This window comes from Paroedura picta, chromosome 4 (assembly GCF_049243985.1).
Source record: "Paroedura picta isolate Pp20150507F chromosome 4, Ppicta_v3.0, whole genome shotgun sequence".
Lineage (NCBI taxonomy): Eukaryota > Metazoa > Chordata > Lepidosauria > Squamata > Gekkonidae > Paroedura > Paroedura picta.
In genome coordinates this window covers 126,032,828-126,049,318 of record NC_135372.1, presented here as the reverse complement: position 1 = coordinate 126,049,318, position 16,491 = coordinate 126,032,828, and the positions used below count along the sequence as shown (strand labels likewise).

The 16,491-nt window shown below is 42.7% G+C and overlaps 1 protein-coding gene across 4 annotated transcripts in view; it reads right to left on the bottom strand.

Moving 5' to 3' along the window:
- Window positions 1-16,491, bottom strand: part of ARFGEF2 (ARF guanine nucleotide exchange factor 2) — a 63,373-nt gene that overhangs the window by 35,006 nt on the left and 11,876 nt on the right. For 3 of the 4 annotated variants that reach the window (XR_013230581.1, XM_077335566.1, XM_077335569.1), the window contains 12 exons: window positions 16,343-16,489; window positions 14,974-15,153; window positions 14,059-14,278; window positions 11,506-11,577; window positions 11,007-11,170; window positions 9,154-9,284; window positions 7,363-7,597; window positions 6,757-6,856; window positions 5,491-5,630; window positions 3,844-3,952; window positions 2,083-2,284; window positions 604-715 (listed from right to left, as the gene is read on the bottom strand). Coding sequence is in view for 3 of the 4 variants with exons in the window: in XM_077335566.1 (XP_077191681.1) it covers window positions 604-715; window positions 2,083-2,284; window positions 3,844-3,952; window positions 5,491-5,630; window positions 6,757-6,856; window positions 7,363-7,597; window positions 9,154-9,284; window positions 11,007-11,170; window positions 11,506-11,577; window positions 14,059-14,278; window positions 14,974-15,153; window positions 16,343-16,489 (1,812 nt within the window). In the remaining variant the exon portion in view is untranslated. The remainder of the gene's footprint in view (window positions 1-603; window positions 716-2,082; window positions 2,285-3,843; window positions 3,953-5,490; window positions 5,631-6,756; window positions 6,857-7,362; window positions 7,598-9,153; window positions 9,285-11,006; window positions 11,171-11,505; window positions 11,578-14,058; window positions 14,279-14,973; window positions 15,154-16,342; window positions 16,490-16,491) is intronic. The other variant, XM_077335567.1, reaches the window with a different exon arrangement.

The window sequence follows — 16,491 nt, the reverse complement described above, 5'->3', positions numbered from 1 at the left end:
AATTGGCAGCACCTTCAGGAGGAGCGGCAACAGTGGTGGCAACCCTCCCCCCCCCCCGCTACCAAGCTGCTCGCCCTGCCGCGACCCCTGTGAAAAGGTCATTCGAGTTGAGAACCACTGATCTAAAGGCATCTCAAGGCCTCATATCGGCCACTTTTCCAAGGCAGCACAGACTGACACACAGCAGATTACACTGGACACTCCTGCTGCATACAGAACTCATTCGGCTGCAATCCATTTCAATTCAATTTAGAAAGGCACCTTCTACAGAATTTGTATTTTAAAGACAGAATTACCACTGCAAAAACATGCCTGAGTGAAAAAAGTTGTAAATCACAGCAGCAAGGCGTGTTAACTAAGCCCTGTGGAATCCGCAAACAAATCACACTAGTTCCTCTGTTAAAATAACTTGGCTGCCTCATTCAGGCTCCTGTGGATCGAAGCAGCCAAATACCATTGGCAAGCTCAATGATGTGATATTTACACACATATACACAGACACATATTCCCCAGGTGATAAGCTGTGTGAAATGCTTAGCGATGTGCACCACTGTTGAAAGCACAGCATTTGGGGGGGGGGGAGAATGAAAAGTTCACTCTTACAGAACAGAGGCGTTCTTCTTGGTGTAGAAACTGTGCTATTTCTTCTACCGTTATGCCAAGCATTCCCTGCTCCTGCAAGTACTGCAGGCCTCTCTTCGATTTTTTGTTAAACCTGCCGTGAGGAAGGAAAGATCAGTCAGATTCAGAAAAGAAGTCATTTGTATTTTTAGAAGACCAAAATAAACGTGCAGCCTGAAGTATGTGTGGTCAGAAGTTATGAAATACAAATCAGATTTAAGACATGCACTTGAATCCCAACTAAGTATGCTACAGTACAGGGTTGTCAGCACCTCCAGCAGGGGACTGGGGGTGGGGTTGCTAGATCCAGGTTGGAAAATATCTGGAGATTTGGGCATGGTGCCTAGGGAGGATAGGGACCTCAGTGGGGTCCAAGGCCATAAAGTCCACCCTCCAAGGAATGGGATCTCTGTGAACTGGGGATGAGTTGTAATTCTGGGAGATTTCTAGGTCCCACCTGGAGGCTGGCATTCCTACAAAGTATGTTTCATATTCTATTTATACCACGTGCCTCCTGACTGGTTCGACCTCTAGTCAGTCAGGAGAGGGGCTTATTGGAAGGCACGCCCGAATGGCTAGAGGTCTTGTCGGTCTGGGTGAGGGGCCAATCGGAAGGCGCTTTGTGCCTTCCAATTGGCCCCTCGCCCTGACTGGCCCTGTCCACTCACTGCCCACCTAGGCCTTAACAAATTATGAAGAGGAACAGATTCACAGCATCTCAAGAAATAGAGGAAAGCTGTACAAAGACAGTTAAACAATTTATAATTACTACCACATGAGATCTAAGTTTTTTAAAAAGTGCTACATGCTTTTAATTCAATACGTTACAACTAACTATACAGGCCAACTAAGCAACAAGCAGAGTCATTCTTTGGTCACTGTAATCTTCATCATGATCTTCAGTCTGTGGTCTGTTAAAGACTTTTGCTATTAATTTGTCAGTTTCTCTTTAAGCTGCATGATATAACACAATGCATAAGAAATGTAAGAGAGAGATAAATCTCTCAAATGTGCCAGCTAAAGAATTTACAGAAGATTTTACGCAACCTGGACGGCCAATGCTAGTCTAATCTCATCAGATCTCGGAAGGTAAGCGGGGCTGGCCATGGTGAGTATTGGATGGGAGCCCACCAGGGAAATTACACCCAGGCAGGCAAAGGCCAAACCGCCTCTGCCGGACAGTCCCACTGAGTTGAATGCTAGTTTCTACCCAGGAGGTGTATTTACAATACCAGCCTTAATGTTTCCATGCAACATCTAAATGACGTTGCCTCTCTTTTTCACATTCTTTGCTGCCACCCTTCTTTTCATTTCATTCATGCGGTAAGTAATAAAGCAAGCCCAGCAAGCAGAATTACCTGCAAAACATACCTGAGTAACAAAAAAACAGTTGGGACTCACAAGTGCAAACACACCCGTAAGCAATGCCCATTTCACTCTATTTCCATTACTCCCACTCACAGTTCAATCCCGTGTTCTATTATCTCTTTTTGTTGCTTGATGACCTCAAACTGCTCAGGGTCGTCATGGAACGTGGCTTGGGCGCAAACGCTCCCAATTCCCGAGGAGACGGTTGAATCTAAGGAGCTTGCGCTACTTCTTCTCCCTCCCATCTCCAAGCATTTGCCTTCACCCATTTCCTGATCAGAAGACTTATCGGGACCTACGTATGAAAGTGAAGCACAGGAGATGCTCTTGTTTAAGATATAAGTGATTAGCAAAATAAATTGGCAGAAAACAGACACTTCACTCCCGGGAATCACACCACATTTATGCTCTGCAGGCTGAATACTTTTGCCCGCAGCTGAACTGAGGGAGCAGTTTGTATAAATCCCACTCTCTGGTCGCCTTCGTCCTGGTCCTTCTGGCATGATTGAATGCACTGCTCATGTTTTGTTATCCTGCAATAAATGGTCCTCATTATGAGGGCTTTGGCTCCTGCCCATTGTGGGCAAATATCATCTTCCCCAGGGGTAGTCAAACTGCGGCCCTCCAGATGTCCATGGACTACAATTCCCATGAGCCCCTGCCAGCATTTGCTGGCAGGAGCTCATAGGAATTGCAGTCCATGGACACCTGGAGGGTCGCAGTTTGACTACCCCTGATCTTGCCACTGAACCCTCTTTTATAGGCTGATGTTAACTCAGAGGCAACACAAGTTGTGGCCAAATTTGTGACTTTTATGATATCCGTAAGACACTCCTCTGCTACGCATTAACATGACAACTTCAAAGGTTTTGTATCCTTTAATATTATCAGTGACATAATCCTTTTTAGATTTTATTATTTGTAATAATATTCCTGACGTGCTCCTTGTTTTAAATATATTGTATAATTCACCCCAAGACCTCAGGTGGATGGGACTTTATTGTTAATACATAAAGAAAACAGATACTCACTGACAATTTTATATAACAGAATTAGATTTAGACCAAAAAGTAATGTAGTCCACCAGTTTACCCATTCCTAAAGGCTTGCACCCCACCTAGAATGTTTACAGATGCAAGGGGAGGCAAGATTTATGGACCCCACCCTCAGCAACAGTCTAACACCCCACCCTGAGTTCTGCTCCTGGATGATGAGGGATCCCCTAGGAATAGCTTATGTCGGTATCAGAAGTATCCCATAGAACAGGGGTAGTCAACCTGTGGTCCTTGAGATGTTCATGGACTACAATTCCCAGGAGCCCCTGCCAGCAACTGCTGGCAGGGGCTCCTGGGAATTGCAGTCCATGGACATCTGGAGGACCACAGGTTGACTACCCCTGCCATAGAAGGCAGAATGAGTGCAAATTATCCCCCAGGCTTTCATGTGCAGAAATTCTGAGAGAATCCAAGCCGATGTTTTCCCGTAAGTTTCTGACAGGCCTGTGTCATAGGACCAACTGGCTTTGTACAGTAAATGGGGTGCTTACAGCCCTGGGGTGCCTCAGGACAGGAAGCCCCTTTTTTCATCACGATTTTTTCTTATGCAACAGCATGGAACCAGGAAGCTGCCATCAATACAGACCCCAGCAACTTCCTGAGGTACATCCTTGCTCCCTGTTCTTCAGTATTTTTTTTAAAGTCACATTACAAAGCTTGTCTCAGAAATTCCTGCACTAGGATAAGACAAATTGGCTAAGATCAAGCCACTGGAACGTGAGGGAAGATAGCCAGAAACTTATGGGCACCCTTATTTTAAGTATGCTTTTCTATTCAAAAAACCACAGCAATGTCTCACCGAGGCTGGCCTGATGGTTTGGGTTCACGTATAGATCTTTGCTCCATTCTACCATGCACTTTAAAACAGAGACTAAACATTCAAGACCTTTCTTCCTCAGACTTAATTCCTGTATAGAAATTAAAAAAACAAAAAAAAAAAAAAACAAAATGCAGAAGGAGCAACTATGCTATCAACAGGTCAAGGACTTCACGTACCAAGGATTAAAGGAATATGTCAAGCCAGATATAATTGAGAACAAAATACACAGTGTGACCTTCCAAACACAGAGTGAAAATTCAGCTTAGATCCCCTTCCTTGATTTTCTTTTCTTTATGGTAAAGACGCTAGACCAGCCTTTCTCAGCTTTTTTATCGTTGAGAAATCCTTGAAATATTCTTCAGGCTTTCAGCGATTCTGCAGAATATGGTTGGGAAGCATAGCAATATACATGCCCACCTGGGGCCCCTCCATTTCCCACCCCATCCAGGGCCATCAATGGCCATTTTGCGAGGGGGCGGGTGGGTCAACACGACCATACCTGGTCATATTACCCAATAAATATTTGACATTAAAAAAATATATATATATTAAAATTAATTAACTCCCACCCATTCAAGAAACCCTTCCAGTGTTGGTAAGTACTGGTAAGTTGAGAAAACCTGCTCTAGTAGACTCCGGGACCAGAACTACAGCTTTAACTGTGGTTTATCACCCCAAATTACAGTTAACATAAACATGCCTGTAAACCAAATATGACAGCATGCCAAATTCAAACCATGCTTTATAATTCGCCAGTCAATCACCAGCCATGTTCTCCTAGTGCGTAAGTCTAACTAAATCATAGTTAAGTCTTGGCATTTGGCAAGATTTCTGAATAAAGCCAAAATACAAAAACGTAACTTGACATGGATGTAGGAATTACCAATCACCAAGTCAACAATAGTCAATGGTTTTGGTGGAAATATGCAGTTAACCGGATTTTAGGAGCTGAAGGTTGGCTACACAAATTTGATGCCTCCCCTTACATCCCCTGACCTATGTATGAGTCATCACCATTATCTGCATTCATTTAATTTGGTCTGAGACAAAGTCCTATCTCAAGGTGCTATCTCAAGTTATCAACCAAAAACTGTCCATGAGAACAAGCTACTGAAGTTAACAGAAGAACTAGAAGATGCTAATTCAAGGAATCAGTAACACAAAATGCTGATGTCATTAGCAGCGCAATCCTAAACAGTTACTCTAGTTTAAGCCCACTAATTTTAATGAGTTTAGACCAGGGGTAGTCAAACTGCGGCCCTCCAGATGTCCATGGACTACAATTCCCAGGAGCCCCTGCCAGCATTCGCTGGCAGGGCTCCTGGGAATTGTAGTCCATGGACATCTGGAGGGCCGCAGTTTGACTACCCCTGGTTTAGACTGTGTAACTTTGCACAGATTCAAGTGGGTAGCCGTGCTGGCCTGAAGCAGCAGAACAAATCTAGAGTCTAGGGGCACCTTTAAGACCAACAACGTTTGATTCAAGGTATGAGCTTCTGTGTACACACACCCTCCCTCCAATGTCATGGAATTAAAGTAATCTGTTCTAATTTATAGGTAGAGAGTGAGAGTAAAATTAACATACAGCGTAATATTCTGCACAGGATACTGCTGTAAAAGTCTTACCTGTAGAGGTGTCATTCCTAATTCATGACCACTCCGTCCCTGTGCAATTTTGGACAAGTCATTTACTAGTCGCTCAAAAATATTAGCAGCATTCAAATCACAGTCATAGTTAACGTATATGTCCACGACACACTGGGCATCTGAAACAAAGGTTTACGTGAGGAGAATTTAGTAGCCTGAGAACAGAGCACAAAACCAATACCACTCCACAAGTAGGATATATTCCATTTTTTTAATATAGAAAATGCATAGGAAAGGAACAAAGGGCAGGTTAACAAAATATACTGGCTGTATTAGAACATTAAAACTTAGGGGTTTTTTGTTTTAATCTGTATTTCCCCTTTAAAAAAGATATCAGCACTTAATGTTCAGAAGGCAAGGAATGCTTGATGTTCAACCATATTATTAAGATCTTGAGGTGCCAGCTCTGGGTGGGGAAATACCTGGAAATTTGGGGATGGAGCCTGAAGAGAGAAGGGACCACAACAGGGTACAATGTCATAGCATCCATCCTCCAAAGCAGCCAATTTCTGTGGAGTAACTGGCCTCAGCCTTTACAATATACTATGTTCTGTACCTGAGCTGTGTAGGTCACAGGCTTAAAAAAAAACAAGTTGAAAAAAAAATTTTTTTCTCGATCGAAACTAGCTGAACACTCGATTCCTAGTTCTTTATTGCCTTCTTCATTGCTTACTATCAGCATCAACAATTTGTGTTGAAAAAATAAACTCTAAATTCAGTTTGACAATAGAGTTGATGGTTTTTCTCTCCACCTGGAAGCTGGCAACCCTATCAAGATCTCTTACTTTGACCCAGCCTTCCTCTATACTCCAAGAATCTCCAGTCTTTGTCCTTTGACTGACTATATCAGTTTAACAATATGAGCAGAACAGAGGGGTACATTTCAATGCAAAATGCTCAGTTCTAAATCCTTCCTCAGCCAGCCACCAAACATTCTACACAAGTGGTCTTCTCCCTCAACTATTCTTGGAGAAATGGATATTTATATTGGGTTGGATCCAACCGCATTTTCCCCTGGTGGAAGAGGCTGTGCTGGGAATCACTGGGCCTGCATGGATAAAAACCACGTGGGATGGGGGTAAGGAGAAAAATTGGACAAGTGAGAGGAAAAGCTATCTGGGCCCAAGCCGTTATTGTCTACCTTTCTATTCCTACCAGTGCTCCTCCTATATTTACGTTCTAAGCAACTACAAAAGGAAATGGTCCTTCAATGAGGAGAAGATACTTATTTCTAAAATGAAATACCTGCAGAAATTCTAGTCAAGGTCTGAATCACCATCCATTTGTGCTCAAAGGAACTAGAAGAGGTTTCTAAAATGTTCAAGAAGATTTCTTTGAAAAATACCTGTTGAAAGAAAAGATGAGTTGGTTCTTATATGCTGCTTTTCTCTACCCGAAGGAGTCTCAAAGCGGCTTTCATTCGCCTTTCCTTTCCTCTCCCCACCACAGACACCCTGTGAGGGAGGTGAGACTGAGAGAGCCCTGATATTACTGCTCGGTCAGAACAGCTTTATCAGTGCCGTGGCGAGCCCAAGGTCACCCAGCTGGCTGCATGTGGGGGAGTGCAGAATCGAACCTGGCATGCCAGATTAGAAGTACGCACTCCTAACCACTACACCAAACTGGGAAGCACAGATGACATGAGCCTATAGAACACAAGTCCATGCTCTTGAGTACCTCATTACTTTTTTATGAATACAGTCACCTGTTACAAGAAACTATTTACCACTTATTTTCAACCAGGTAAAAAACCAGGAGGAGACAGAAATGAATAAAGCAATGCGATTTCCTTTTATGTTTTCATATAACAGAAAGACTGTCAAGCACGCAAAAACAATGAAGTCCTCTTACCTCAATCTGCATTTTTAAATGGGTCTTAAAGTTAGAAAGGAGGGTGAGGAAGATGGCCAGAGACAACTCGAAGACATCAGGGACAGAAGACACCCCATTTTTGGATAACGCTACGCAGAGATATTGCTTGATTGCATTTATAAACATTTCGTGTGTCCGGAAGACTGGGCCAGCATTTTGCAGAACTGACAGAAGCAGCTGGAGAGACACTATCTTGGAGCGCAGTTCATGGGACCTGAAAATAGGAAAATTGAATCAAGTTCTTTACGGGGCCCTGCTACAAATTGCTTCAATTTCACAGTGTTCTGGACTGCACCTCACTGTTCCACAATGGATATTTTCTAAGCCAGGGGTAGTCAAACTGCGGCCCTCCAGATGTCCATGGACTACAATTCCCAGGAGAATTCCAGCATTCGCTGGCAGGGGCTCCTGGGAATTGTAGTCCATGGACATCTGGAGGGCCGCAGTTTGACTACCCCTGTTCTAAGCCATTTCAGTACATACAATAGTTTTGGCTACACCCATTCCTTTAAAACAGAGCTTTCCCAGTGCTAACTTTTGCAATGCTGGAGTTTCACTGAAGGCCACTTTTAAAACATATACACCCTTTACTTATATACCCGATGAGTACCTTCATCTGTTTTATATTACAAGAAACTAAACCATCACTCAAGACTATCTCAGGCTCCTCTGCCTTCTATCGATAGATGGGTAGAAAGATGGCATATAAATGTTTTAAGTAAATAAATACATATCCCTAAGGTGCTATATATATTCATTTCTTCTGTGTACAATAACTAATGTGGTGGTTCTCAACCTTCTTACCGCCGCGACTGCAACTGCGGCAGGGATGGTGTGCACAGGCACGCGGGGGCTCTGCCACTGCTGCCCACCATGGGCCACCACCACCAACCCCTGCCACCCACTGCCGCCTGCCGCCGCCTGCTACCACCGCCACCTGCTACTGCCGTTGCCGCGGCCACCAACCCGGGCGACCCCATGAAAGGGGCCAGGTAACCCCATTTGGGGTCAGGACCCCAAGGTTGAGAACCACTGAACTAATGCATACACATTAGTTTCTGCAGGAAACAGGAATAACACACAAGCCTTTGAGCCTGTGAAGCCAAGCCAAGCAATTGCCCCCACTGGAATTTCTGAGAACGTGGTCTCATTCCATCAATAATTGAAAAACACTGTCGCTTACTAGTTTCATTAATGGGTAACATTAACAGCCTCAATGCCAATACAAGGCACATTCATTATACATTGATTTCCCTATACACATGGCAACAGACAGAATCCTACTACTCTACAGGGAGAAGGCGTAGCTCTTGAGTTCCTTTCCATTATGACGGCCATTTCTAACACTAAGAGGGAACAGACCCAAGGCTGTGCAATCTACGTGGAGGTTAGCCTCCGGGGTGGGGGGTGGGGCACCTGGAGTAAGGAGTGATGAGTTGAAATTGCTCCTCTTCTCCATTCTGTGCATCCAGCTCCAATGAGGGGAGAGGGCAATTTCATCACCTTGTCTTTCTTCATCCCCTCATAGCTGTTTCTCCATGCAGATCCAGTAACCCGGGAAGTGGTCTTTCTAGCAATCAGATGGAGCTTGAGTGAAGGGGTGGAATATGGGAAACTTCCATGTGTCTTCTGCACACTAAACACTATTTGGATTTTCCAAACTAGCTACATCACATGGATAGTTGAACAAGAATCTGACTTTATTCTTTCATTTTGGTAATAAGAATTATGGATGGGGTACAATTTAAAAAAATGTATCTTTTTTTTTACTTGGGATCTGGTGGCCCATCACCCAGAGGTTTCATGGAAAGCTTGCACAGTGACCGGAACACAAGGAAGGCATCCTTCTGTAAGATATGGGAGAACTTGGCAGCTGCCTGTGGACCAGGGACATCTGTTTCCTAAGATGCAAAGTCAGAAGCCATTAGTTAGAACAGCAGCCATAGAATACATAGATGTTTAAAAGCAGGATATGGCCTACAGCATTGAGATTAAGTTAAACAGGAATGTTTCTCAGCCACAATGCTTATGTCAGGTTAAGAATGGAGAGAAAGTAGTATTTGTAGTCAAAAGAACAACACTGTTTACGTTGTCAGAGGACCCAAGAACTAAGCTAATCTAAGCTACAGCCTACCAAATCAAATAAACACATCAGATAAAAACAGAGAGACTAAACCCAACAATATTACGCCAATGGGCAAACAACTGCCCAAAGCTATGAATTTCATTTTCATGTGAACTACGGCTCGACACTGCATTCTAGTGACCACACTATAGTTGCTAGAGCTGAACTGTATTTGCAACCCGGTCTGGAGGGAGAGAAACCCACTGTTTGGCAATTCAGATGCAACACCAAACAACTATATTAGGTAACTCACAATCAACTCCAACTGGATATAACTGGAAGGAAAACAAGCATAGGGTTTGTTCCCACATTGTTAAGTCATGCTTTGGTGTTACATCAGAACTAACCTTTATCTTTCCAGAACAGCACTGTGAATATGGGTATTCAGTTAACATTTAATTGGAAAAGATCAACTTAAAGATGTATTGGAATCTGTGAATGTCGCCCATTTTAACACATACACACTCTGAAAAAACTTCTATGATCAGCCCTCTGGCAAACAAGTTGCTTAACCATTTCAGCCAATTAATCATTAGGTTAACTAATTAAAAATAAATACCACACATACAAAGCCTCTTATGGTCTTGGGCTCTTAGAACCTCTCCACCTATATCCCACTATGACATCTTTGCTCATCTGAACAGAGCCTTCTACTGGCACCACCCTGCCAATGGGCAAGAGCAACAACTGCCTGAATATGTGCATTCTCTGTAGTGCCCACTCTATGGCATGGTCTGCCTGATGAGGCCAGAAGTCTCCCACATGTTTGGTTTTCCACAAACTATAAAGGAAACATGGCTGTATTGCAACAGAATGATTCAGCCATTTCTGCTATAACATCCAAGTCACAAGAGCATGGATGAGTGCACCTGCAGCCCATAAAAACCCTGTCAGATTGTCCACGGGAAGTCTGATCGATCAGGATTTGATCTGCTAAGCAACTGAGACACTGAGGAAAGGAGAAGACCTGATGCAGTTGTGGAAGCTGATCTAATAAGATTTTGTAATTACCCTGATCATATAAGCCCATGATTTCCGATCAAGAGAATAATGTGTGTAAAAGACCGTTTTTGCACACAAATCCCCTTAGCCAAATTGAGGCAATAATGAGTTTTGGTAACCACCTCCTGTCAGTTAGCTAATATGTAACGGCGGAATCTAGTACTAGATGGTGTGGGGAAATAAACCTGCCTTGAATCTTCTTGAGAAAGGTAGGCTACAAGCGCTGTATATTAAATAATATGAAAATTCCCTGTGTTGTCACAAAATCCTTTTATAACTGTCAATTTTTCAAGCTTTACACTCAGGCTTAAACAAGAGGCTGATGGAGCATGTAATGCCCGGCTGTCATGCCTGCTGTGGAGCCACTTTTAGTTATGCCTTTCAAACATTCTAGTTTCATTTCATCTCTCTCTGCTTCCTACCGATCCTTTCCAGAAAGCCAGGGAGAACTTGGCAGCTGCCTAAGCTAAACGAATTGCACACTTATGAATCCTACCAGGTTATCAGTGGAAGAGACCGACTGTCTGTCATCTGGAATTCCATTTGCTTGTGCATTTTCACTGATCGCGCTGGGAGAGGCAGGGGCTACAGTTTCCAGTTCAGACGGAATTCTATCCAGTTCAGATGCAGCTTGCTTTTTTGTTTCTTCTTCTAAAGAGGCTAAGAAAACAAATGTTTTACCATACAGTTTCTCATATTTATTTTTCAATAATCTCAGACAGGTCAATTGAAAAACACTTGATAGAACACAGAACAAATTTACAGATCAGTGGCACCTTTAAGACCAACGAAGTTTTATTCAAGGTATGAGCTTCATAGAACACAGTATTGCTAAAGAATCAGATATTTCTCCTGTTTTATGACAGAGACAAGAGTCTAATATAGAATTCCTATAAGTGGAAGACACTAGCTGCTTTCATATTTAACAAATTCAAGACCTATAGTTTAGGAGAAAGTGGCAAGAAGAGAGTAAGACTTTCCCAAAGACGTTTTACCTCTAACAGCTGAAGTGACCACCTCCTCCAAGATTTCTTTAATAATTTGTTTGCATCCATCAGTTTCTTCTTCTGATAAAATATATATTAAAAGTCATTTGAGAATGTGTCCAATATCTTAAAATTTATTTTAAAGATATTTTCAAGAATTAAGTTACACAACACCACTTCATAGGTGAGTTTGTCCTATTTCTGTCGGGTTTTTGTTTTGTTTTTTACACACAACATGAACCTCCGGCTACAAAAAACTGCTCAGGCTCATTCTAGTCAATTATGTATTTATTTAGTGCATTCCTGCACTGTGTCTCCAGGGAAGCTGCCTGAGGTAGAAATGGCCCTACCAGTACAGGTTATTCATTTCCCAGTGGTTCATGGTTACTATTAGAAGGCACAGTGGCCATTTGAGCATTCCTATGCACCTCTTGTGGCACAGAGTGGTAAGGCAGCAGACATGCAGTCTGAAAGCTCTGCCCATGTGGCTGGGAGTTTGATCCCAGCAGCCGGCTCAAGGTTGACTCGGACTTCCATCCTTCCGGTAAAATGAGGTCGGTAAAATGAGTACCCAGATTGCTAGCGGGTAAACGGTAATGACTGGGGAAGGCACTAGCAAACCACCCCTTATTGAGTCTGCCATGAAATTGCTGGAGGGCATCACCCCAAGGGTCAGGCATAACCCGGTGCTTGCACAGGTGATACCTTTAGCCTATGATCAATGTAGAGAGCAGAAAGTTTGGGATACAGAGTAACAGCAAGCAACTCCTGGCCTTTTAAATTAATCATCTTCGTATCACAATATCGGTTACTGGGGATTAATATTAGTGGTAAGACAAAAGCAAGGGCTTTGATATTATATGCACTTTACACTGGGGGAGTGACTATATCAGCAGCAAAGAGCAGTAGGTGCCTCACAGAGTGGCCTAACAATAAGTGTATTGCATTGTTCCAAAATCTGGTTTTCCAATTCCCCAACCAGGATTACACCAGACGCATAACCCCAGGATTACACCAGAGCACTGGAGGGATTACGTCGGCCCAGCAGCGGGCAGGGCTGACCACTGGGCAGCTTTTGGGTGGGTGGAAACAGGCTGAAGTGTCAGGGCGATGTCACTTCAGGGTCATGGCCAGCATCACTTCAGGGTTTCCTCAAAGCCTGCAAAATGTTTCAAGGGTTACTCCACTGTTCAAAGATTGAAAAAGGTTGGACTAGAGCAAGAGGCTGCAATAAGATGTCAGGATAAGCTGAGGTGAAAGGGTGAGTGTGGCCCCTTGCCAGTGCAAGGGGATCGGGTCCATTTGTTCTGCCCTCCACCCTTCTCTTCTTCAAGTTTCTCTGAAAACACTTCCTGGAATGATCAAGCACCAACTGGTATTGACATCCAGGCACAGCTGCCTCTGTAACCTGATGTTTATTCCTCCACAAGCCTGGACTCTTTATATACAAATACCCACTTGCCCAGGCACCTCCATATGGATATCATAACCAACCGGAGCATGATCATTGTAGGAAATTTCAAACAAAGTTCCATGAAGGAGAGAAAGGGAAACACAAAGAGAAGTGTTGGCACATGGAAACAAGCTGTACTAATGGGCAAGTACATTAGCTGTACTAATAGATTGTCCCAAAATCGGACTGTAGCCATTGTGCAACCTCAGGAGTACAGCACAGAAAGACATAAACATTAAACAGCTGGCGCCAAAGGAACAGCACTGTCAGATCTCTCTTTCATTAATGTTTCATAAGGTCCAGTCCAATGCTTGCAAATAAAAATGGTTTAAAATAAGCTGGTCCCTCTATGTCTCATTCTATGGATAAGTGTCTAATATGTAGAGTCCCAGTCCCAGATGTAATACATCAAAGCATAATTGCAACCTCATTTGCTTAATTTCTCACTGAATGAATCACTAGTTTTCAAAGCTTAGACATAGTACCTATGTTTCGGCAATGTGTTTACAAATCTATAACAATTTCCCCTACTAATAGTCTCCAGGAAGGCTGTGCACCTTGTATCATAGTTCCAAATATAGTACTGAAAATCAAATAGTAATTGGTAATGTTAGAGTAATGACATTTTTATCTCCATTTTTTCCTGTGGCTACCTATTCTCCATGCAAATAATTTTTAATATTGCCAAACAGCGTTCATTTCATATTTGATACTAAAAAGCTTGGAGGAAACTATTAGAATCTATCGACTGCACACATGGAGAAATTGCACTGTTTTGAACTTCTAGGATTGGAGAAATTAGTGTTTTAGTTTCAAAGCAGTAGATAGGAATTAAATCTACATATAGAAGAGCTAAATGTTATGAATTTCAAAAGCTTTGGTGACTTGCAACATGTATAGCAACAGGAGTTCGTAATATTTTGCTTATTCTTGACGAGTGGGGGTTAAAACCTGCAAGAGCAGAAAAAAATAGCTTCTTAACAATTGTTAAAAGGAACACTAGCAAAGCTCCAAGGTATCAAAAGTCTCCTGAGAGGAAGTATAAGTAAGCGTTCTTCTAAACAAATCATGTTACTTTAAGTCAGCACAAACACCACAAGCTAATTTACCGAATCCTGGAGGAGTCAAATCATTCTTTGGCTTCTGCTCTCCATTTTCTGTACTTTCTGGCTCACCATTAGTCAGGTCTGCTTTTACAGGAGTTGAAGGTTTGCTCTCCGGTAGGCTATGTTGCAGTCGGCCAATCTTTGGAGACCCTGACGCAGTATAAATCATGGGAGAGTGGGATTTTTGCTGATTTGTTTTTTCTAGCTCTCTAGCCTCTTGTATCTAAAAAACAAAGGTGGATATGTTTCTAGAGCATACACAGAATAAAGCAAAGCAGTATTTGACAGGGAAAAAAAGTTGGCTTCATGCAGTTACAAGAAGCCTGCCCATTTACTGTGTCAAACTTCCATAAGCTGGATCCACCTTCCAACCCATGACCTGAAACAATTTCACAAGTGTTTGGATGCAATTCTTGGTGAGCATTCTCATGGTTCACCCAATTCAGACTTCAAGAACTATTTGCCTCTGTTTTGTCCGCTGTTCAGTTTCAACATTTCCACAATTTATTCAGGGCTCCCATATTTAAAACTGCTAAACTCAGATCAGGAGCACCTTAAGAGACCAACAAGGCTTTTGGAATATGAACCTTTGAGAGTCAAAGCTCCCTATCATATCTGCAGGCCATAGTCTGGAGGCAATTCCTGGCTACTATATCATGCTTAGAACACTCTGGACATCCTGGAGAACTATAATTCCAGCAAATCAGGGAAGGAAAGAGGACTCTGTGTACAAAATGGAGTGCATAAGCCCACAATATGCTCTCCAACAACAAACTTAATTGGACTAATGGAGCCAAAATGCATTGCTAATTAAGCCATTCTTTCTATTTTACCAGAATTCCCCTGGAAGAGAAGCAGTAGCAAAATACATGTTTTCTAAATGAAATGTTATAGATGGATAAGTAAGTCACTACATACTGCTTGGTTTTCCATTCGTGTGAAAATAACGTTCAACATCTGAGTGAGGGTAGCCTTGGCAGTTGTCTGATTGATGAGATTTTTACTGGCTAGATAGATGTTATAACAAGTTCTAACCGTCTGAAGAATTGTTCCCTCATGGATTTCTATATATGGGGATGTGACAGCAGTAAGAAGAGCCTGAAGAAACAGAACAAAACACAAGAGAACGACAACAGAGGAAGAAGCCTTATATATCTATATTTATGTGCACACACAGGAACAGTACTAGTAATATACAGCACTCCTAAACAAAGGCCTAATTTGATTTAGGGATGAAAGAAGAGAAATTCATTTCATAAAATAGTCAAGGGTGCACATTACACTCATGGTTCCCTCGGGAGTGGGGAATTGATGAAGCACTCTGGAGAAGAGCAGCCTTTTGCTAGCAAATACACAGGCTCTTTCAGAATATCTATTAAAGGTTGGGGATCTCATCACTGAACTGAATAGGGCTAAAGGTATCCCCTGTGCCAGCACCGAGTCATGTCTGACCCTTGGGGTAACACCCTCTAGCATTTTCTTGGCAGACTCAATTCAGGGTGGTTTGCCAGTGCCTTCCCCAGTCATTACCGTTTACCCCCCAGCAAGCTGGGTACTCATTTTACCAACCTCAGAAGGATGGAAAGCTGAGTCAACCTTGAGCTGGCTGCTGGGATCAAACTCCCAGCCTCATGGTCAGAGCTTCAGACAGCATGTCGGCTACCTTACCACCCTGCACCAGAAGAGGCTCTTTCTGAATAGGGCTATAGTATCCTAAAAATGGTAATGACTGGGGAAGGCACTGGCAAAACCACCCTGTACTGAGTCTGCCAAGAAAATGCTAGAGGGCATTACCCCACGGGTCAGACATGACTCGTTGCTTGCACAGGGGATACCTTTACCTTTTTATCCTATGAGCTTAAAAGTTAGTCAGAGCCTTTAAAAAAAAAAGCAGTGAATTTTCTCCTGCGAAGGCAATTAAGATTGGCTTTGTTACCAGCTCAAAAGGAGTCTTAAAATAGTAGAGGTGATGCTGCAACAAGACATATCACATAACCACTGTACACAGTCAGTCAATATCCACTAGGCAATGGGAAATCAGATCCAAAGCTATAAGGGGCAGACGCTAACAAAATAAAACTGGGTCTAGAAATAGAGGACACAAAAAGCAGACAGCATTCATATTTAGCAAGATGTCAACCCACTGAATACACACAGTTTGGTACCTGAAGGAATCAACTGTTGAGTCTCACTAAATTAGATCTGGTGATTCCCTTACTGAGATATAATACAAGCTTTCTCTGTAAGCAAAACTCTCAAACTAAACAACAAAGCAAAACCAAAATACCTTTATTATCTGTAGCTGCACGCCTTCATCAGTTTGAGGACCCTGAAAACAATTGCAGATTGTTTCAACTATCCGGTCTATCAGGCGTTTCCCAGGAGCTCCACTGTCAGGAGCATTACCGGTGATATGTCCATACGCTATGAGTTTCT